Source organism: Theropithecus gelada, chromosome 17, assembly GCF_003255815.1.
Source record: "Theropithecus gelada isolate Dixy chromosome 17, Tgel_1.0, whole genome shotgun sequence".
NCBI classification, from domain to species: Eukaryota; Metazoa; Chordata; class Mammalia; order Primates; family Cercopithecidae; genus Theropithecus; species Theropithecus gelada.
Genome location: NC_037685.1, coordinates 53,856,401 through 53,881,282, shown reverse-complemented (window position 1 = coordinate 53,881,282; position 24,882 = coordinate 53,856,401). Strand labels below are relative to the sequence as shown.

Here is a 24,882-nt window from a genome sequence, read left to right as displayed (position 1 = left end):
TAAAATATTCTACTGAGCCAGGTATAGTGGTTCATGCCTATAACCCCAGCACTCAGGAAGGCTAAGATGCAAGAATTGCTCGAGCCCAGGAATTCAAGACAAGCCTGTGGAACACAGTGAGACACTGTCTCCTAAAAAAAATTTTTTAGACGGACGCATAATCCCAGCACTTTGGGAGGCCGAGGCAGATGGATCATGAGGTCAAAAGATCAAGACCATCCTGGCTAACACGGTGAAACCCCGTCTCTACTAAAAATGCAAAAAATTAGCCGGGCATGGTGGAAGGCACCTGTAGTCCCAGCTACTCGGGAGGCTGAGGCAGGAGAATGGCATGAACCCAGGAGGCAGAGCTTGCAGCGAGCCAAGATCGTGCCTCTGCGCTTCAGCCTGGGTGACAGAGCAAGACTCTGCTTCCAAAAAAAAAAAAAAATTAAATTCTATGAAGTTACCTTCAGGCTATGTATATAAGACATATATGAAACATAAGTGAATTTCATATTTGGATCTGGGTCCAATCCCCAAGATATCTCATTACGTAATATACAAACGTTTCAAAATCCAAAAAAATCCAAATTCCAATACACTTCTAGTCCCAAACATTTTAGATAAGGGATACTCAACATGTATATTTTGTGTGTGTATGTATATTACCAATAACCTAATTTAAAGGAATGACTTAACACAGTACTCAGGTAAAGCTAAAGTGTAGTATGACCACCTAAACCTGGGAGATACACTCACTGAACTAAATAAAAACTGCTTTAACTGTGTCAACTGGAATAACATTGATTGATCAATGACAAGAGGTATTCATCTAACACTTTATCAACATAAACTCTTGTTTGAGAGAATGCAATCTTAATGGGCACAATCAATATTCTTTTTTAGGTCACAGTCAAAATTCTTTATTGATAAAGACCTCTCATGTTTATCTCAAAAGAAGCTTTAAGAATGGTCTAGGAATCACCACATGCTATTTAGGTTCTATGCCTCAAAAAAAGAAAATGCTAAAATAATGTAGAACATTTAAATCCACTAAAAAATATATAATTCTAGAGAAAAATATAGTAAGTTCTGACAAGTAACAGGATTCAGCCTTTTTAATCAATTAGGAATATCTAAATATTCCTAAAAATAAATTCTCTAAAAAAAAAATTATATTCAGCAATTGAAAGTATTTTAGTGTGAGCAAACTATATACTATTACCTTTTCCTTCACTAGAGAAGGTTACATAAAAGAAGAGTAAAGTTATAACCAGTTAAATTTTCATGAGAAAGACTAAATAAGAACTGTTGGCCAAGCGCGGTGGCTCACTCCTGTAACCCCGGCACTTTCGGAGGCTGAGGCAGGCAGATCACCTGAGGTCAGGGGTTCGAGACCGGCCTGGCCAAGATGATGAAACCCCATCTCTATGAAAAGCCTGGCGACAGAGCGAGACTCCATCTCAAAAAAAAAAAAAAAAAGTTAGGAGCCAGAAATATTACAAATTGTAGACACAAAGAATGAAGCAAAAATCACTTACATGAAATATTCATGGGTATTTTTAAAAACCTCAAGAGATTAGGCCTCTCTGCCAAGAAAGTATTAACTCATGAAAAAAGTATTAAGATATTGAAAGACATACATCGGCAAATTAATCTTTTCTAATAAAAGTAAACTGGGCCAGATGTGGTGGCTCACACCTGTAATCCCAGCACTTTCGAAGGCTGAGGCGGGCAGATCACTTGAGGTCAGGAGATCAGCCTGGCCAACATGGTGAAACCCCGCAAATACTAAAATTACAAAAACTTAAGGCCAAGCATGGTGGCTCATGCCTGTAATCCCAGCACTTTGGGAGGCTGAGGCAGGCAGATTACCTGAGGTCAGCAGTTCAAGACCAGCCTGATCAACATGGTGAAACCCCATCTCTATTAAAAACACAAAAAATTAGCCAGGTGTTGTGGCGGGTGCCTGTAGTCCCAGCTCCTCAGGAGCCTCACGCAGGAGAATCGCTTGAACCCAGAAGGTGCAGACTGCAGTGAGCCAAGATCGTGCCACTGCACTCCAGCCTGGGCGACAGAGTAAGACTCCATCTCAAAAAAAAAAAAAAAAAAAAATCAGTCGGGTGTGGTGGTGCACCCCTGTAGTCCCAGCTACTTGTAAGGCTGAGGCAGGAGAATCACTTGAACTCAGGAGATGGAGTCTCTGAGTTCCGCCACTGCACTCCAGCGTGGGCAACAGAGGGAGACTCCACTTAAAAAAAAAAAAAAAAGTAAATAAGGGTCAGGCATGGTGTCCAGTGCCTATAATCTCAGGGTTTTGGGTGACCAAGGCAGGAGGATCCCCTGAGGTCAGGAATTAGAGGTACGGTGACCTATGATTGCGTCACTGCACTCCAGTCTGGGTGACAGAATGAGACCTCACTCAAAAAACTTTTTAAATGTTTTAAAATGAAAAGAAAAAAATATACATTTCTATTGCTACAACTCAATAGCATGTAAACTTTCCAACTTAATCAATAGTGAATGCTTGGAAAACTTAACATTTTAAATTCAGGCAATTAAACACATTAATTTCCAATACACTGAATTATTCGCTGCTAGTTAGTGAGAGGTAGTTTAAAAAATATAAGACAATCTCTTTATATATATATACCCAAAGGTGGGTTTTCTCCCCTCAATACATGCATTCCTAAATACCTTCACACATGAATATTTGGGAAAATATTCCTCAGTTATATGATTGTTTAAATGAAACTTTACATCGTATGTCATTGACAGAATTGCAAATTACATTGATGGAACTGCAAATTAAAATGAGATAGTACTACAAAACCTACTAGAATGGTGACGATCCGAAACACTGACAAAACAAATGCTGGCAAAGATGTGACACAACTAGAACTTTAACGTACTGCGGAAGGCAATATAAACAGGTGTAACCATTTTGCAAGACAGGCTGGCAGTTTCTGATAAAATTAAATATACTCTTACCATCTGATACAGCAATATCACTCTTTGCTTTTTACCCAAAGGATGTGTAAACTTATGTCTACATAAAAACCTACAAAGGAATGTTTATAGCAGCTTGATTCATAATTGCTAAAACCTGGAAGCAACCAAGATGTCTGTCAGTACGTGAATGGGTGAACTGTGGTACAACCACAATATTATTCAGCTCTAAAAAGAAATGAGCTATCGACCCATGAAAAGACATAGAGGAAACTGAAATGCATATTGCCAGGTGACTGGAAGCCAATCTGAAGAGGCTATATACTGTATGATTCCAACTATATGACGTTCTGGAAAAAAACTAAACTATGGAGACAGAAGGATCAATGGTTGCCAAGGGGTAGGTGGAAGGGATAAAGAAGAACACAGAAGATTTTTAAGGAGGTAAAAATACTCTGTATGATACTATAATGATAGGTTCATGTCATAGATTTGTCAAAACCCTCAGAATGTACACCCAGAGCAAATCTAAAGGTAAACTATAGACTTCGGCTGATAAGAACGTGTCAATGTAGCTTCAGCAATTTTTATAGATATATCATTCCAGTAAAACATTTTGATAGCAGGAGAAGCTGTATGTATGTGGCATGGGGTAGACAGGCAATCTCTGTACCTTCCACTCAATCTTGCTGTGGACCTAAAGCTCTTTTGAAAAAGACTACTAAAATATTGAAACTTTAAAATGAATCCTTTTGAATAATCAATTACATTAAAAATAATAATAAATAAAGATGAGTCTCACTATGTTGCCCAGGCTGGACTTATACTCACTGGGCTCAACTGATCCTCCTACCTCAGGCTCTCAAGTAGCTGGGACTACAATCATGCCACTGCACCCACGTAATTACATCTTAATTTATACTGCAAGGTTTAGTCACGAAACAAAAAGTAGTTGTTACTTGTTAAATACTAAATCAGAAATAGAGGCGACCAATAGAAGTAGGGAAACTTACTGTGTTCATTAACTTGACATGTGCCTCTTAAACCAAATACATTCAACAATGTATTTTGAAAGCCTCGTTCAGGTAATTGAGTGAATAGATTGCTCTGATATTACTGTCAAATTCAACTGAATGTGTAGAAAAATTAATGGCTGCTTTTTAATACATAGGGTGGCATTATAACCGAAGATCAATTAAATGTAAACACAATCTAGCATACATCAAGGGACAGAAGGAAATAAGTATTTTACATAAATTAATTGTTAAAGAAGCTTCTATTCGGCTGAGATTTTAAGAGACGGGCCTCTCACTATGTTGCCCAAGCTGGCCTCGAATTCCTAAGCTCAATTGATCCTCCCACCTCAGCCTCCCAAGTAGCTGGTGCACAACACTGCTCCTAAGAATTTTATTTATAATACATTATAATGGAAACACCTCAGAGTATTTTCAAGATTACCAGTTCCAACTGTCATTGTAAACTCTCTCTGAAGAGGCGCTTTTACAACTTAAAATTGATTAATAATATTTAATTATTCTTCAAATTTAGTTATTTTACCCAGAACTCCTAAAAAAAAAAAAAAAAAAAAAAAAATTGAGCAAGGATATCAGCTGTAAGACAAACAATACTAGCAATAAAATCTTACCAAAGCTCACTTAATGCTGGTGACTGGTTTGCATTTCTTGATCCAAAACCTGTTTCTTATCCAGTGCATTTCCTTACCAAAGTAAAACTATCACAACTGGCCAGGTCAAGGTATGAAAGGTGAAAGAAAAAAACAAATATAAACTGCACAAGCAGCAATTCCAAACTGGTCCCATCAACAGAAAAAAGCAGAACAGAGGAAGACAAGGCACAGAAGGCCAATGTATGAGCTCAGTACACATTTTATATAGGAGAGTATCCGCTTCTGTTTGTGGTATTAGGCATTAGATAAATCATCTTAGTAATTTACCAGAGGCCTTGAAATCGTGATAAGTTAATACATATTTTCTTCTAAGTAGGTAACTCAAAGCTACAGATTCAAATACATAGTCATTTTTTACACATTTAAGTGGTACCAAAATAAAAATCAAAGTTATTTAAAATTTGCCATTATAAAATAAACTACTGTAACAATCAAATCAATTGGTTAAAACCAAATATAGAAAAAACAATAATAAACCAAATGAAGAAGTTATCTTAAGAAATCCATGGTAAACTTACAACCAGAAAAGCCAGGGTTTGACATAGTGCACAATATAGTGTAAGGTACCATTCAGAAAAGAAGTAAACTTACCCATAAACTTTCAGTTACCTTAAATTGTAAAAGTCTTTGAAAGTTTGTAATTATAATAATTATCAATCTAACTCAAATAAGCAAAACCCTTTGAAAGTTTGTGATTATAATAATTACCAATCTAACTCATATAACTGCATCTCATCAGTAGAAGATGCTTACAAACCAGAGTTCCTACAGCCTACTTCTCACTAGTTGGTACCTTAATACTGAACATAAATAGACATTATAATTTTTTAGTTTTAGTATAAAGTTCTAACATTTTACATGATACTACAGATACTATCCTCAATATGAAGTATAGAAGATCTTAGATACTGACTAGCCTAAAACATAATTTATTGTCACTATATAGAACAAGCACTGTAAGGTGGCTCCAAATACATTAAACAAGTCACAAAGCAGAAGCAAAAAGTTAAATTTTTATGCCTTCCGAGGATCTTCTGTCACTAATTCAAACTAATAATTAAAATTATTATTAGTTGTATTATATAGTAGACAATGCACAAGATATGTTTACATTAGTTAACCACATCTATTTGCCGGTCTTGACTCTCCTCTTCTCTGATTGCTCAAACAAGAGTTAACATTAGCTAAGAAATCTTACCGTTCTGAACCAAAAATTATTAGAAGAACTTACCATTTCAAATGAAAAGACATGAGGTATTCCTACAACACAGCAGGAATAATAAATAAATCACATCATTTTATAAACACACACACACATACACACACACAAAAGTACCACAATAGTGCCAAGACTATTTAATGACAAGCTAGACACCCTCAGTAAAGAATTTCATTTTGTAAACTCTCAGAACGTTTGAGCTGTTTCTTTTAACATTACTCTGTATAAGTACTCAGCACCTAAAATCCTCTAACATCCTTTGTATCCTCTACAGTGCTCAGCACTATGTTCTAAATACAGGAAACAGTGACCAAATTTTTCTTCCAAAATGGTAACATCCCAGTCGTCCTGTAAGTCTAATACTCTGAAGTAAAAAGTTAGGTGTGTTGAAAACCAAGCACAAAAAAAATGGTTTCTTTGGCTGCTTCTAAAAATTACTCTTCATTATTTAATCACATATGAAGTCTATAAAAATGTTATCAGCAGTTGTACCTCAGTGCCACCTATATTTTCCAAAGTACCAACTGTGTAATATCTGAGGCATTAATATTCAATAAATGCCATTGTCTGGTGATCCATACAAACCGAAAACCATAACTGAGCTGCACTGGCATTGGAAAAACAAGACTTCAAACAGCTCCTTAATTCTCTCAGTTTACATCTCAGTAACTATAACATGACAAACATAGAATTTGTGACCTCGAAAAATTCAGAGAACACAAAGTCAGAACAAAATTAGAATACAACTTGGGAAGTATTAAGAATAAACTATATTAAACATAAAAAGGACCGGGGTAGTGGCTCACACCTGTAATCCCAGCACTTTGGGAGGCCAAGGCAGGTGGATCACTTGAGGTAAGGAGTTCAAGATCAGCCTGGCCAACATGGTGGAACCCCGTCTCTACAAAAATACAAATATTAGCCGGATGTAGTGGCACTCACCTGTAATCTCAGCTACTTGGAAGGCTGAGGCACAAGAATCACTTGAACCCAGGAGGCAGAGGTTGGAGTGAGTCGAGATCACACCATTGCACTCCAGCCTGGGCAACAGAGCGAGACTCCGTCCTTTAAAAAAATTTTTCTTTTAAATTATTTTAATGAAAAGAATCACAGCTAGGGTAAGGAATCAGAAGAAATACATGACCTGAGTCTGAACAGATATTCTCCAAAGGGAAAAAAGAAAACATGGTAATTTTTCTGGATTATGAACCTCTCTGAAACTCTAACGGAAGGTAAGACCAAAAAAAAAGTTAATCAATACAATGAAGGGTCCTCTGACGAAGTGTGTACACAGAATAAGAGATTCAGTCACCATTTCCAAGTAGTCATTCAAAAAAGATTAACAAATATGATGATAAAACACAGAAAACCAATACTAATAATCATAGCATATGATTAGGCTAACCATACCTCCTGGTTCACCTAAGAAAGCCCATTTCATGCCTATTGTAGCAAGTATTTTAGTAGTATGCATGTTCATTTGCCCCATTTTATATGAAACATTCTATGGTTTCCCACGCATCATTAGATATTATTAAAACTATTAAATAACCTTTGGAGGAGTGATCAAATAACTCAACACCTGGTTAAAACTGACACATACCTTCAACCCAAATATCCCAAATCAGCAAAATCCTACAAATCAATTCCAAGAATATGTGTAAACATTACAAACTTACATATCTTTTTGTTTTTATTTAATCACAAAAGTCTAAGTCAAGTTACAACTATGTACCATGCCAAATATTGAGAAAATTCCTTGGCTTGTAATAAATTATTTTAATGAATATGTAAAAACATCAACAACCGAAACTAGTCACAACTAGAACATTACATATGAGACCATTGCAATGTCTGTTATTATCCATTTTGATTTTCACCAACATGTCCAAACCACTGGGACTAGGCCATCATTATATCAGAAATAAGCCTACCAGCCCAGCAGGTCACACTTAAATCTGACATCAAATCCTTCAGCAAACAATTCTTTAGTTATTTCCGTAAGTTAATGAAGAGGCCATCAAAATCCCTTGTAAAATGTGTCTTTTGTTTGAATGCTTCAGGAGTTTAGACTTCAAAAAACAAATCTTCTTAAGCAACATAAATAACTCATGAGAGCTTTAAAAACTGTAGAAAAAGAGGGACGGCCATGTGGAAACCACAAAACTGTAACTTCTGCTCTGGAATCTTCACAAACCATTTCAGAAAATAAAATTGTACCTATTCATTAGTAAATAACAATGGGATCACTCTTCTCTGACAGCATACATTAATGGAATTTTTTTTTTTTTACTGGATAGTTTCTGTTTTTCAGTTTTACACATGACACATCAGGGAAAGTTAGGTTCCGATTAAATCAAGAGATGATAGATAAACAATCAACAAAAATCCCACGCAGGAGGCAAGAAAAGAGGCTGACTGGTTAAAGAAACAGGCCAAATTCAACAATACTGATCAAGAGGGGTTAACATTTGAAAGAAGAGTGCTTTATACCTCTACTGACTAGAACTAAAGGGATTTTGGCTGGGTGTGGTGGCTCACACCTTTAATCCCAACACTCTGGGAGGCTGAGGCGGTCAGGTCACGAGGTCAGGAGTTCGAGACCAGCCCGACCAACATGGTGAAACCCCGTCTCTACTAAAAATATAAAACTTTGCCGGGCATGGGCCTGGTGTGGTGGCTCACGCATGTAATCCCAGCACTTTGGGAGGCCAAGCGGGCAAATCACCTGAGGTCAAGAGATCTAGACCATTCTGGCCAACATGGTGAAACCTCATCTCTACGAAAAATACAAAAATTACCCGGGTGTGGCGGCACGCACCTGTAATCCCAGCTATTTGGGAGGCTGAGGCAGGAGTATCACTTGAATCCCGGAGGCAGGGGTTGGACTGGGCCAAGATCGTGTCACTGCACTCCAGCCTAGTGAGACTCAGTCTTAAAAATGAAAAATAAGGCCAGGCACGGTGGCTCACATCTGTAATCCCAGCACTTTGAGAGGCCGAGGTGGGTGGATCACCTGAGGTCGGGAGTTCGAGACCAGCCTGACCAACATGGAGAAACCCCGACTCTACTAAAAATACAAAATTAGCTGGGCGTGGTGGCACATGCCTATAATCCCAGCTACTAGGGAGGCTGAGGCAGGAGAATTGCTTGAACCTGAGAGGCGGAGGTTGCGGTGAGCTGAGATCGTGCCATTGCACTCCAGCCTGGGCAACAAGAGTGAAACTCCGCCTCAAAAAAATAAATAAATAAATAATAAAAAATAAAAAATTAGCCAGTCGTGGTGGCGCACGCCTCTAATCCCAGATACCTGGGAGGCTGAGGCAGGAGAAACACTTGAACCTGGGAGGCAGAGGTTGCAAGTGAGCCGAGATCGCACCACTGAAGTCCAGCCTGGGCGACAGAGCAAGACTCCGTCTCAAAAAGGAAAAAAAGATTTTAAAATCCCAGGTATCAGCTGCAAGGCTGTGACTCTTTACCATTTCTTCCCATAACTTTTGCTCTGGTTTATAACCATGACTACCAATGAACCTTCTGAATATTAATTTGGATTCCTCAGGAATCCTTGCATCTGGAATATGAGGTGCTGTGCTTAGTGAGCCTTCTAAAAACACTGGAAAAGAATATATAAATGAATAGATTTGCATTATTCTTCACAAGTTCTATGAGTTTGGTTAACATGAGCCACTTTTTATAGATTCCCTTCAACTCTCAGACTGGCTCTAAATCAGAGGTCAGCAAACATTTCAGGTAAAGGGCTAGATGTAAATATTTTTTAGGCTTGGCAGGCCATGTAGTCTCAATACAGTCTCATATAGTTGTGTCACAACTACTCAAATCAGTTTTTGTAGGGCAAAGAAGTCATAAACAAAACAAACAAAAACAAGTATTACAAAAATAGGTAGCATGTGAACTGAGCCTGGTCTATTCTAGGCTGTCAACCCCTGGTCTGGATGAGACAATTAAAACTATTACAACTATGCACGAAAAATTAATGCATAGTTTGAGATAATATGTCCTGCACATACAGTCTGAAAGCCCAAATCAAGGTTGCCACACCCAAATTCTGCAGGGAACTATTCACGTAGAATGTCATATTGTTTAAACCGTGTTCTAAAGACGGATATATAACCATATGCAGTGGTAGGCAACTATTGTCTCACTATTCAGGAGGCTGAGACAGGAGGATAGCTCAAGGACGTCAAGACCAGCCTGGGTAACATAGGGAGACACAATCAAAAGAGAAAAAAACAAAGAAAGATGGGCACAGCAGCATGCCTACTCTCCCAGCTACTTGGGAGGCTGAGGCAGGAAGATTCACTTAAGCCTAGGAGTTTGAGGCTGTAGTGTGCTATAATCACACTTGTCAATAGCCACTACACTCCAGCCTGGGCAACACAGCAAGATACCATCAATAAATAAACAAATTTCGTCCTATATAAATCTTACGCCATGTTGAACTACATCAAGCATGCCTTCCACTAACACTCCCAGGACCCACAAAAAATTCAACTATTTTCATTTCAATACGTCTCATTTCAATACAAGGCCAGTAGTTTTGAATCTCTGCTAACAGAAAGAAATAAGCAAGGTGTAGTTTTCTTTAACATGTAGATCTCCTGGTACCAACCTAGACATACTGAATCAAAATACTTGGTGGACTGAATCTCGGGCATTTTTCCTTAAGTTCCACAAATATATTGCAAGGTTGAAAACTACTGGAATTAGCAAAAAAAGGTGATCAAAGATCAATATATTACAATCTACCTGGATCAAAAAACAAATCAATTATTAGTAGTATGATCTAGGAACCCACATTTTTAAAAAGCTCCTTGAGTGTTTATTATGGACATTGCAAAAACACTGTTCTGCTGGGCACAGTGGCGTATGCTTGTTGTATCAGCCACTCAGGAAGATGAGGAAGGAGGACTGCTTGAGCCAAGCCTGGGCAACATATCAAGACCCCATCTCTAAAAGAAAAAAGAAAATATTTTTTGCCTGTCCTTGGACGAAGCACTACACTGTTAGCCTCTGCCAACATTCTCTTAATCCTTCTGGCCTCACAGTCCCTCGAGTGCTACAATGGAATGCCTCTGACAAGCAAAGAAATACAACTGAGTCCAACTGTTGCCTTAGCATATAACATACCTTTATTTTCAAGTTTATTATGTGTGTTGAATAAACTGTGTTGAAATACTTAGGGCTATTCCCAACTAGTCAAATGGGACTAATAAGCTTTAATAGTAAGTCAGGTATATATTTAGTTGAATGTAGGAAAACTGAAAAGGGTATGAGGAATTACTCTTTTCTTTATTGAAGAGGCAAGCATTAATATGTACCATACAAGAAAAAGAAACTTCTCAGCCAGGCGTGGTGGCTGATGCCTGTAATCCCAGCACTTTGGGAGGCCAAGGCAGGCGGACCACCTGAGGTCAGGAGTTCAAGACTAGCCTGGTCAACATGGTGAAAACCCACCTCTACCAAAAATACAAAAATTAGCTGGGCAAGGTGGCAGGCACCTGTAATCCCAGCTACTCGGGAGGCTGAAGCAGGAGAGTCGCTTGAACCCAGGAGGCAGAGGTTGCAGTGAGCTGAGATCATCCCATTGCACTCCAGCCTGAACAATAAGAGCGAAACTCTGTCTCAACAAATAAATTCCAAAAAAAAAAAAAAGAAACAAACTTCTCAGGTTTTAAAACCAAGTAACATAAAATTTAAACATCACCCCAATATTCCTAACTCAAATACTTCATAACTACATGATACAACAACTAAAGCTAAAATAAGATGGACATTTGGATATTTTCATGACATTAACATTTTCCCAAGAAGCAATGTTTACTCCAAGAAACTGCATCAACAAAATGCTAGAACTAAAATCTGTCATTTACTCCAATGCAAATTTTTCCCATAAATAAAGACTGGTAAGTACTGAAGTGTTTAAACTACTTAATCTACAGGTGGTGGAGTAACCTAATATGAAAACAATCACAAGACAATTATAAAAACCAATCTTATAAAATTCTCATTGCTTCCAGAATAATCGCTTTTAACGTGTCCAAAAATTGTGATAAGTAGAAAATTTCCACTTAGTAAATACTGCCTGGAAAAAAAATCAAATACACTCTATATTATGGTAAAGACAAACCTAAATGCAATTAAGACATATTATAAAAATGTATGAATTCTTAAGGCAGTTGAATGCTATCCTAAATGAGTAAAAAATGTCGTTTAATTTATAGTTTCAACAGCAATTATCAAAAAGTTTGTCTTCTAAGGAAAAATAAAGTATTAAATAAAAACGACAACTGATATTGATGAAGTACTGGCTTATATGCTTGAAACTCTTAAAAATATACTCCCATGTGTCATAAAATTATGGTCAAGTTGAAGGCTGACAAAGAAAAAGATGACCAGATATGACACGTGTTTTCCCTCATTCTTTGTTACATGAAATTATTATTTCAAACATGAAATATGTAAATCAGTATTTATTTTATACTTGAAAGTCCCGTAAATCTTAGTTGTGTTGGACTATTTCTATTAGGAAGACAAGAAGAGAGAGGTGGCATCTTAAAATTAACGAAGAAAATCAACTTTACTCATTACTTGGACAAGTTGAACACTTACCATTTGATTCCTCCCTTTAAACTGAACAGTGAAATAAGAGAAAGCACATAAGAGGGCCTAATTTCAAAGCTTAAAAAAAAAAACAAAAAAAAAAAACACACACACACACACAGCATTAAAATTGTTTAACAATTTCCTCCAAAGACAGTTTTCAAAGTAAATGAAGAACAACTGACAGAATGGCCTCAATGCATTCTTAATACAATGTTTTCCTATTAATATATTACCATTAACACAAAATATTTGAGATAGGTAGAGCTTTCACTCATATTGCTTTTAGTACTTGATTAACTTTATAGTAATAAGAAGCATTGTGAAGCTTGGAACCAAATAAAACTGACACCAAAATAATGAAAAACTTGTGCAGATTCGTATCATTTCTAATCCCAAAAAGCTAACAGAACACTAGTCAGTGTTATCCAATTATCATACCTCATTTACATACTATTTGAAACATGGATACTCCAAAAAGTTAAGAGCATAGTGACTTTGCGGTCTATCTACCATAAATACTAATTTTAAAACGAAAAAATAAACAAATAAAGATTCCAGCCCAGGTTTCCACAGATATTATAAAAAGGTCAGAAAGCAAATATTTTAAGTTACTGTGGGTCACAAGTCATTTCTAATCTTCTTTCTTTTGCAATAACCCTTTAAAAACATAAACACCATCAATATCTCTGTGGTGGAGTAATAAAAACCAGGCCGTGGTCCCAGGCTATAGCTTGCCAACTTACACTCTAGCCAAATTAATTTTATCATGATGCTTCAAGTATGCGATACACACTTTAAGAAGCTACTAGAAAAGAAGGTATATTGTCACCTAATGCTTTTCTGTGAGCATAATCTTATGAAACAACAGATGATCTATTTTAGAAATGTCAGCCAGGCATAGCGGTTTACACCTGTAATCCCAGCACTTTTGGAGGCTGAGGTGGGTAGATCACTTGAGGTCAAGAGTTCGAGACCAGCCTGGCCAACAGAGTGAAACCCCATCTCTACTAAAAATACAAAAATTAGCCAGGTGTGGTGGCGCACACCTGGAATCCCAGCTACTTGGGAGACTGAGGCAGGAGAACTACTTGAACCTGGGAGGCAGAGGTTGCAGTGAGCTGATATTGCACCACTGCACTCCAGCCTGGTTGACAGAGCAAGGTTCCAGCTCAAAAAAAAAAGGTAACTAAAATATTAAAGACAGAAAGAGAAAACCTAGACTAAAAGAGGCTGGATATATCAGCCAATTCAAAGAAATCAAATGTTTAAAAAAAAAAAAAATTTAAGACCTGTGCAAATCTGGGCTTTAATTAGTTAAAATGAAAGAACTGACCATTTTTAAAACATGACAAAGGTTTTTTAAAAAAGTCTTCATCTTTTAGACATACTGAAAATAATAAAATTATATGAAGTCAGGTATTTCAAATAAAATAAATTGGGAAATAAAGTGGTTATACTTAAAGATGTAAAAGATCGGCCATAAGTTTATAAGTGTTATGGCTGATGATGAGTACACACTAGAATCCTTTTGTACATGTCTGAAATCTTCCAAAATAAAGATGTTTCAATATTACTATATGGTGAAAATCAGTCAAGTGGAAATGATGTATATATCAAGATTTCTAATTTAATAGCATATGTTTTTTAAAGATCAACTAAAATAATAGGAAAAAATACGACATCCACTTCATAAAACATAAACACTACCTTCAGAAACTAATTTTACTTTACCACCCATGAGAGGTTAACAAAATCACTAATTTATCAAACATCATAAATTTAGAAAGATGAGAAAAGACCACTGTATAAACCAAAATCTAAAGAATTCTAAATATACATCATAAACCTGAAAATGTAAAATCATTTTAGTAACTAGTAGTTTACTTACATTTTCCATGTAGTTTGGCTTAAAGCCCTCTTGCTGTCGCCTCAGTTCCTCCTGTTCTCTGTGCCGGATCATTTCTTCCTCACGCCGCCGATGCTCCTCCTCATGTCTGAAAATGTTTTAAATAAAAATATCAGCATCATGACATGCGAGCTGTCACTGGACATTTTATTGCATGTAAAATAAAATCATTTATGCAACCATATTATGCCACACCTGTAATAACGACTGGTCACAGCATCCTAAATTTACCTTCCTTCTATGTTGCTCCAAGCCTTTAATAAATCAAATAAGCCGGCCGGGCGCGGTGGCTCACGCCTGTAATCCCAGCACTTTGGGAGGCCGAGGCGGGCGGATCACAAGGTCAGGAGATCGAGACCACGGTGAAACCTCGTCTCTACTAAAAATACAAAAAATTAGCCGGGCGCGGTTGTGGGCGCCTGTAGTCCCAGCTACTCGGGAGGCTGAGGCAGGAGAATGGCGGGAACCCGGGAGGCGGAGCTTGCAGTGAGCTGAGATCCGGCCACTGCACTCCAGCCTGGGCGACAGAGCGAGACTCCGTCTCAAAAAAATCAATCAATCAATCAATCAATCAATCAATCAAATAAGCCAAAGACATAAAGTAACTTAGCTAAGGTAAACCAGAAAAACAAAGTAAAATCATAACTAGGATAGTTAATTGTGTATATTCAAGAAATTGAGAGTCAAAAAAAAGGCTGAAACATGTACTCTCTTACTATAAAAAGGAAAAAATCTCAGCCAGCCATGGTGGCTCACACCTGTAATCCCGGCACTTTGAGAGGTTGGGGCGAGTAGATCACCTGAGGTCGGGAATTCAAAACCTGCCTGGCCAACATGGTGAAACCCCATCTCTATGAAAAATACAAAACTTAGCCAGGTGTTATAATCCCAGCTACCCGAGAGGCTGAGGCACCAGAATAGGTTGAACTCAGGAGGCAGAGGTTGCAGTGAGCGGAGATTGCCCCACTGCACTCCAGACTGGGCAACAGTGAGACCCTGTCTCAAAAAAAAAAAGGGAAAAAGTCAGATCTACTGATCTATCACTGACATTGCACAGTTCTTAAAGGCACTCAGAACATATCCAGAGATAAGCCACCTCAAAAAACCTCAATGCCTAGACAAAAGTCCTATTTCCAAAAGGAAGCCTTACCAACTCCTCTCTCCCCATTTTCATCAACCCACTAAAAGAAATCCCCTGAAGCAGGTGTCAGCCCATAATCTGTTTTTAGAAATGAAGTGTTATAGCATAAACATTTACATTACTGTCTATAGTTACTCTGGAGCTAAAGCAGTGAGTAGCTGAGACAGAGGCAATGTAACCTACAAAGCCTGAAATAGTTAATATATAGTTTCAGAAGTTTGCTGATCCCTGCACTACAGGTGTCTTCAAAGGAAAATCACTATCTACATATAGCAGGATTACGATTAAATCAGTAATGAAGTTATAAATGATTAAGAGGAAAAACCTATATAGTAATACTGAAGTAACAGACTCACATTATATTGGCATTTAAACCAATGCAAATTCAAATATACACAGGTAGAGTTTCCCTAATCCAAAAATCTGAAAGCATTTCTGAATTTTCTAAATATGAAATGCTCCAAAATCTGGATTTTTGGGGTTTTTCTGAGACAGGGTCTTATTCTGTCACCCATGCTGGAGTGTAGTGTCCCAATCTCAGCTCGGCTCACTGCAGCCTTGACCTCCCAGGCTCAAGCAATCCTCCAACCTTAGCCTCCCAAGTAGCTGGGACTACAGGCACGCGCCACTATGCCCAGATAATTTTTTGTACTTTTCTAGAGACAGGGTGGGTCTTGCCATGTTGCCCAGACTGGTCTTAAACTCCTGGGCTCAAGTGGTCTGCCTGCCTCAACCTCCCAAAGTGCTGGGATTACAGGCGTGAACCCCCACGCCCCGGCTGGAACTTCTTTATAGCCAACATGATGTTTAAAAAAATGCTCACTGGAGCATTTCAGATTTAGGATGCTCACCTGGTAAACACAATGCAAATACTGAAAATGTGAAAAAATCCAAAATACTTCTTCTGGTGTTAAACATTTCCCATAATGGATGCTCAACGTGTATGCCCACCCACCAATAAAACTGTAACAGTAATTTAAATGGTGAAGGCTGTATAAAGCTGATACCCCTTTATTAGGTCTCGTTTTCCAGTACGTTTCTCTTATAACATACTTTTCCTACATTTAGAATTGCCACTTCTCAAATTTCAAAATACCTTGCTCTTGTTTGTTGCACAACACTCCTGCTAAATCTGAGTCCACTAATTAAAAGATACGGTGATGGCCGGGCGTGGTGGCTCAAGCCTGTAATCCCAGCACTTTGGGAGGCCGAGGCGGGTGGATCACGAGGTCAGGAGATCGAGACCATCCTGGCTAACACGGTGAAACCCCGTCTGTACCGAAAATACAAAAAATTAGCCGGGTGTGGTAGTGGGCGCCTGTAGTCCCAGCTACTCGGGAGGCTGAGGCAGGAGAATGGCGTGAGCCCGGGAGGCGGAGCTTGCAGTGAGCTGAGATCACGCCACTGTACTCCAGCCTGGGCGACAGCGAGACTCCATATAAAAAAAAGAAGAAAAAAAAAAAAGATACGGTGATTTCTTCTACTGCCAGACAAAAAACTCAGAACTTCACGTCAGGCCACATGAACAAAAATGTTCCTAAGGGATTTCAAGCAAAATCTGGACTATTTTAAGATTGTTGTCTTGCCTCTAAAATATAACTCTTAGTATAATCCTTAAAAATAATCTTTAAGTAAATTGGTGAATCCTTTTCCTGGATATTAACACATTTCATACATTCTACTGTGAAGAAAATACTTCACATTCATGGGTATGTGTGGGGATGGGAAGATCCAGTAAGGCCAAATGTGCTGAAATTCAGTTTTACTCATTTTAAAAAGGGTTAATATACTCATACTAATGCTACTTATAAAAAGGGTCACTATACTAATAATATACTAATACTACTTATATGCTTAGTGGGATCCGGGGCAGCATCCCACAATCATCCACATTAATATTTCTGCAGTAAGATAAAACATTCACACTCTGGAGATAATAAAGGTTTTACATAACAGGAGTTCAGATCAACCTTTGTCAACAAATGGATTCACATCAGACTGCCACTTGAATGAATACGGATACATAGAAAAATGTTTGGTCCGGTGCGGTGGCTCACACCCGTAATCCCAGCACTTTGGGAGGCTGAGGCAGGCGGATCACACCTGAGGTCAGGAGTTCAAGACTAGCCTGGCAACATGGTGAAACCCTGTCTCTACTTAAAATACAAAAATTTGCTGGGCATGGCGGCGCATGCCTGTAATCCCAGCTACTCGGGAGGCTGAGGCAGGAGAATCGCTTGAGCCCAGGAGGCGGAGGTTGCAGACAGCTGAGACTGCGCCACTGCACTCCAGCTTGCACAACACAGCGAGACTCCATCTCAAAAAAAAAAAAGAAAAAGAAAAAGAAAAAAAAAGAAAAAAACACCAAAACTTTTTAGTCTCAAAGTTTCCAAATTACAAAGACAATTACAGTAGACACAGTGACCTTGTTGGGGGCCAACTTCTACCACATAATTTTAAATGAACAAACCTATTTCCAGTAAATAGAAATGTATGCACAAATGTGCAGGGACATATGTATACAGAGATATATTCTGTGGCATTATTTATAAAAGCAAAAGGTCAAGGACACATTAATCAGTTATAAATGGGAAACAAGATTCACTGACACCTTGGGAGACAAGAAACACATCTGTTACAGAGGTAGATTACTACCTACTGGCAAGAAAGAATGTCTGCGATGCAAACGTCAGGAAAAAGGGCAACGAAAAGAATGGGATTCCTATTATCGCTTTTAACAATCATTTTTATGGCTGAACTTGGTGGCTCACACCTGTAATCCCAGTACTTTCAGAGGCAGAGGCAGAAGTGAAGGTGGGAGGATCACTTGAGTGACAGCCTCTCTCCAAAAACAATAGAAAATAGTAGCCAGGGCCATGCACAGTGGCTCATGTCTGTAATCCTAGCACTCTGGGAGGCCGAGGTGGGCAGATCACTTGAGGTCAGGAGTTCAAGACCAGCCTAGCCCACGTGGTGAAACCCCATCTCTACTAAAAATACAAAAAAATTACCCAGGCGTGTTGGCACACGCCTGTAATCCCAGCTACTCAGGAGGCTGAGGTAGGAGAATCACCGGAACCTGGGAGGCGGAGGTTGCAGTGAGCTGAGATCATGCCACTGCACTCCAGCCTGGGTGACAGAGCAAGGCTCCGTTTCAAAAAAAAAAAAAAAGTGTGTGTGTGTGTGTGTGTGTGTGTGTGTGTGTGTGTGTATATATATGGCAGGCATGGTGGCACCGGTTTGTAGTCCCTGCTACTAGGGAGGCTAGGGTGGGAAGATCACTTGAGCTCCAGAAGTTGAGACTGTGGGAGCCGTGATCACACCACTGCACTCCATTCTGGGTGACAGAGTGAGATTCTGTCTAAAAAATAAGAATCATTTTTATAATCATAGAAGAGGGTATGAAAAAGATTATACCACATTGGAAATGATTGGAGGAACAGGAGCATTGACCTTGTGATTATACCACACAGATGATCTATAATCTAAATTTAATGACAGCAGATGGAAGCAATCCTGTTGTCCATATATGTTTGCTTTCAATTATTTCTACTCCACAAATGCTTTAATGACCACCTTTATAATTATATGAATTACCTCTTCAGGTCAAGGATTACTTCCTAGGCTATATTCACAAATGGAACTACTAAGGAGAGAAGAACTAATAATTATGACAAATTTTAACATCCTTCACGTTACATTTAATTGAAAACTAAAAAAAATTTCAATTTTAAAATTTGTTTTATTTTGAGGTCCATTAATTTACAGGTCTCAAATATTTTTGCAGGATTCTGAAAGATTCCTACTGGATAAAACCTCCTTGCTGTTATTATTTGGCACTATGGCTCCACATCCAACACAGAGCCTAAGACATAAGAAGGGCTTTATAATAATCTGCTATATGACTTAAGAAAGGAAGTGGGGGCCAGGCGCGCTGGCTCACGCCTGTAATCCCAGCACTTTGGGAGGCCAAGGCAGGCGGATCACCTGAGGTGAGGAGTTCAAGACGAGCCTGGCAAACATGGTGAAACTCTGTCTCTACTAAAAATACAAAAATTAGCCTGGTGTGGTGGCAGGCACCTATAATCCCAGCTACTTGGGAGGCTAAGTCAGGAGAATCTCTTGAACCTGGGAGGCCGAGGTTACAGTGAGCCTAGATTGTGCCACTGCACTCCAGCCTGGGCAACAGAGCAAGATTCCTTCTCAAAAAAAAAAAAATAAATAATAATAATAATAATATAAAAATTAGCCGGGCGTGGTAGTGTGCACCTGTAATTCCAGCTACTCAGGAGGCTGAGGAAGGAGAATCGCTTGAACCTGGGAAGCGGAGGCTGCCGTGAGCTGAGATCGCACCACTGCATTCCAGCCTGAGCCACAGAGCGAGACTCCACCTCGAAAAAAAAAAAAAGAAAAGGAAGGAAGGAAGTGGGGCCAGATGCAGTGGCTCACGCTTGTAATCCCAGCACTTTGGGAGAACAAGGCGGGCTGATCATCATAGGTCAAGGGTTTGAGACTAGCTTGGCCAACATGGTAAAACCACGTCTCTACTAAAAATACAAAAATTAGCCAGGCATGGTGGTGGGCGCCTGTAATCCCAGCTACTCGGGAGGCTGAGGCAGGAGAATCACTTGAACCCAAGAGACAGAGGTTGCAGTGAGCCGAGATCGCGCCAATGCACTCCAGCCTAGGCGACAAGAACGGAACTCTTGTCTCAAAAAAACAAAAAAAAGAAGTGGGTAGGTGAGTAAATGGGTGGAGAGAGAAGGAATGAAGGAATAAGTGAATGAACAAAACAAAGGAATAACTACTAAGTGGTCAAGTCACAGGCTGAACCAGTTCATGTAAGTCCTTCATCCTGGTCTTCCTTCAGTACCTGCCACAACCTCTGAAGAATTAAGTTACCTATAAAAAACTAAATAATTTATTTATAGCATTGAAAGTAAAACCAGAAACTTGTGAACTCCAAATAAATTTCTCTCAAAATGTACTGTCTTAGGCCAATTTTTCTATCTTCCAACTAAGGTAAAACACAAAGGCAGAGCTCAGATTATTTGGCTTCTTAACAAATAAAGCTATCTTGCTTGGTAGCAGCCTCAGCCAGATAAATCTCTCCAGTTTGTGACAATTTTCTTGATTTGCTCCATCTTGCAAATATATATGAGTTCCTAGACATAATCTTTTTTTCTTTGCTTTATACATACTGCAAAACCACTCAAAAAAATTTTTTTTATTTTTGAGACAGAGTCTTGCTCTGTCACCCAGGCTGGAGTCCAGTGGCGCCATCTCAGCTCACTGCAAGCTCCGCCTCCCAGGTTCACGCCATTCTCCTGCCTCAGCCTCCCGAGCAGCTGGGACTACAGGCGCTGCCACCACGTCCAGCTAATTTTTTGTATTTTTAGTAGAGATGGGGTTTCACTGTGTTAGCCAGGATGGTCTCGATCTCCTGACCTTGTGATCCGCCTGTCTCGGCCTCCCATAGTGCTGGGATTACAGGCATGAGCCACTGTACCCGGCCAAAAACTACTCAATTTTAAGGCAAGTTGTTCACACTTCTTAAATCAAGATTCTTAGAGCTAATTTCAAAAGAGACTCCCCAGCCACCAGGCAAAACTAAGACTGTAACAGATTTATCACTGCCTGTATTTACTAGAATTTAGCCAAACATAAAGGTTACTCATCAAATGATCACCTCATATTATTTTCAGTTAATTGAATTTTAAATTGAATCTGATGCCCTTGTATACTGAGATAACATAACAAAAAAAAACTCATGCAATAAAAAATTACCACATCTGCAACAAGCATTCCATATCTCGGCCTATGATTAAATCAGCAACCTATCCTCTATGTGCCTCACGAGCTTCCCTAACATTAACCCCTTGTATAACCACAATAAAAAATTATGAAAACCAGGAATGAATACTGGCACAGTATCATAATTAACTACAGACATTATTAAAATTTCACCACTTTCCCCATTCTTTTTTTTTTTTTTTTTTTTTAAAGAGACAGGGCCTTACCATGTTTTTTCTTTGTTTGTGTTTATTTGTTTTACGAGACAGGGTCTTGTTGTGTTTCCCAGGCTGGAGTATAGTGGCTATTCACACGCACTACCCCACTACTAATCAGCACGGGAGTTTTTACCTACTCCATTTCTGATCTGGGCCGGTTCACCCCTCCTGAGGTAACCTGGAAGTCCCCTGCTCCCAGAAGGTCACCAAATTGGTGCCAAACGTAATGCAGACATCCAATCGACACAGTGCATTACAGCCCAGAACTCCTGGGTTCAAGCAATCCGCCCACCTCAGCCTCCTAAGGAGCTGGGACTACAGGCCCACTAACACCTTTCTTCTGTTCCAAGAACTTATCCAGAATCCCACATTGCATTTAGTTGTTATTTCTCCTTAGTCTCCACCAGTCTGTAACAGTTCAGTCTTTCTATCTTTCATGAACCTGACACTATTAAAGAGAACTGATGATTATTTTGTAGAATGTCCTTAAATTTGGGTTTGTCTGATATTTTCTCATGACTGGAATGATTATACATATCTGACAAGAATATCACAGAAATAATGTTATATCCCCTTCAGTGAATCGTATCAAGGGGCTCTGATGTCAACTGTCTTATTACAGGTGATACGAAATTTAGTGTTTGGTTATGGTGGTGTCTACTGGGTTTCTCCACTTTAATATTTTTTCCATTTGTACATAATACAAATTTGAGGCTATGCAAAAACGCTGTTTCTCAAGTTTCCGCCCACCAAATTTGGCGTCCATCAAAAAAGTTTGTCTGTAACAATTATTATTAAAGATCAAGGCACCAGCTATGTTCATTGTTACTGAAGCTTCTAGGGCCTCTCGGTAGAAAAAGTCACAAAACACAGCACAAGGGGCAGGCATGGTGGCACATGCCTGTAGTATCAGTGCTGAGGCGGGAAGGATCACTTGAGGCCAGGAGTTTGATACCAGCGTAAGCAACACAGCATAATCCCATCTCTACAAAAAAAAAAAAATTAAAAAATTAGCTGGGTGTGGTGGCGCACACCTACAGTCCCAGCTACTTGGGAGGCTGAAGCAGGACTGTTTGAGGTCAGGAGTTTGAGTTTACAGTCAGCTATGACTGAGACACTGCACTTCAGCCTGAGTGACAGGACAAGACCTTGTCTCTTAAATAATTTTTTTTAAATTAAAAATAAAATACAGTATATGTATACATATTAACCCATACATAAACACACGTCTATATTTCTGCATGTATTTGTCAATATTAAACACCACAGAGTTTATACGTCTGATTCAAATCACACTCACACAGGATTTTAACGTTAGCCGTTCATCTTTCTCTAATAATGAGAAACCTGAGTCTCATTATCCACAATATACAGCCATACCTTGGTATGTGCAGGGGATTGGTTCCAGAACCACTCCCAGATACCAGAATCCACTGATGCTTAAGTCCCTGACATACGGTGTAGTATTCACATATAACCTATGCATATCCTCCTACACACTTAAAAGCATCTCTACTTATAATACCTAATACAATGTAAAGACTATGTAAACTTTACACTGCAGCGCTATACTGCACTGTTTACAGAGAATGACAAGTAAAAAAAGTCCTCCTACACACTGAAAAGCATCTCTAGATTACTTATAATACACAATACAATGTAAAGGCTATGTAAATAGTTGTTATACTGCACTGTTTAGAGAATGATAAGTTAGCTGGGCGTGGTGGCTCACGCCTGTAATCCCAGCACTTTGGGAGGCTGAGGCGGGAGGATCATGAGGTCAGGAGTTCAAGATCATCCTGGCTAAAATGGTGAAACCCCATCTCTACTAAAAATACAAAAAATTAGCCGGGCGTGGTGGCAGGCACCTATAGTCCCAGCTACTTGCGAGGCTGAGGCAGAAGAATGGTGTGAACCGGGGAGCTGGAGCTTGCAGTGAGCCGAGATTGCACCACTGCACTCCAGCCTGGGCGACACAGCAAGACTCCATCTCAAAAAAAAAAAAAAAAAAAGAGAGAATGACAACTTAAAACAGTCTGTTCATGTTAGTATATACACAATTTTTTCCCCAGATATTATCAATCCACAGTTGGCTGAATCCATAGATGTAGAACCCACAGATACAAAAGGCTGTGTGTACTAATCTGTTCATATAAAAAGTATACACACGAAGAAGTTTCACAACTACTAGCCCATACGCCTAACTAGCTTACAGAATTTATGTATGGTTCTTATCATTAGTATTATGATATCCAGTCAAGATACTATTTTCCAGTTATTTAGGTTCCTTGTTTTCTTCCCTATCCCCTTTCCATGTGATGATGTTATTCATTTGTAAGACAATTAGGTTAATTTGTTGTATTTTTGTATCCTATTTTGGAATTCACCCCTCATATTCTGTTTGGTTTTAATGATTTATTTTTTGCTTACATGAGGGGTAGGTATAATTTCAAAAAGCTTAGCTGTCATATCTAAGTTTTAAGAGGAAAAAGTTGGATTCAGGTAAGACTTTATGTTAGGAGAGAGGAGGTTTCCTCGTCTTTGTTAAAAGTAGAAAAGATCTGGCAAGGAGTGGCGGCTCATGCCTGTAATCCCAGCACTTTGGGAAGCCGAGGCAGGTATATCACCCGAGGTCAGGAGTTCAAGACCAGCCTGGCCAATATGGTGAAGCCCCGTCTCTACTAAAATACAAAATTAGGTGGGCATGGTGGCGCCAGGAGGCTGAGGCAGGAGAATCACTTGAACCTGGGAGGCAGAGGTTACAGTGAGCCAAGATCGCGCCATTGCATTCCAGCCTGGGCAACAAGAACGAAACTCCATCTCCAAAAACAAAACAAAACAAAACAAAACAAGAAAAACGGTAGAAGAGATTTGAACATGTCTGTATAAAAAGGAGAAAAGAAGTTTTTAAAAAGATTCCTGAGGAAGGCACATTCATGATGTTGAGAGTTGTAAAAAAAAAAAAAAAAAAAAATAGTGGTTCTCAAGCTTTCAGATATATCTGAATACTGGAGGATTCCGGGTGGCTGGGCCTCACCACTATTGTTCCTCATTCAGCTGTTCTGCAGGGAGGCTTGAGACTACATTCCAACAGTTCCCTAGGTGAAATGTTAATGCTGTCTGTCCAGGGAAGATAATTTAAGAATGAACTGGGTAGAGTGAAAGAAATCATATAGAAATATTTATAAATTGATAAACTCAGGTACAAAGCTTGAAAAAAATACATCAAAATATACAGAACATCATCTATCTGCTGACCAGAGAAACTTTAAATTTGTTCATGGTTTTTCACTTTTTTCTTTACTTTTACTTCCCCATGAACACCTTATTTTCTTTTTTTTTGAAACTGAGTGTCGCTCTGTC

General features: G+C 38.9%; 1 protein-coding gene across 8 annotated transcripts in view; it reads right to left on the bottom strand.

Moving 5' to 3' along the window:
- PSPC1 (paraspeckle component 1) overlaps window positions 1-24,882 on the bottom strand; it is a 109,608-nt gene that overhangs the window by 41,814 nt on the left and 42,912 nt on the right. For 7 of the 8 annotated variants that reach the window (XR_003116448.1, XR_003116451.1, XR_003116452.1 and 4 more), the window contains one exon: window positions 14,350-14,455. Coding sequence is in view for 3 of the 8 variants with exons in the window: in XM_025364004.1 (XP_025219789.1) it covers window positions 14,350-14,455 (106 nt within the window). In the remaining 5 variants the exon portion in view is untranslated. Of the gene's footprint in view, window positions 1-12,467; window positions 12,489-14,349; window positions 14,456-24,882 lie in introns of all 8 variants that reach the window. The other variant, XM_025364003.1, reaches the window with a different exon arrangement.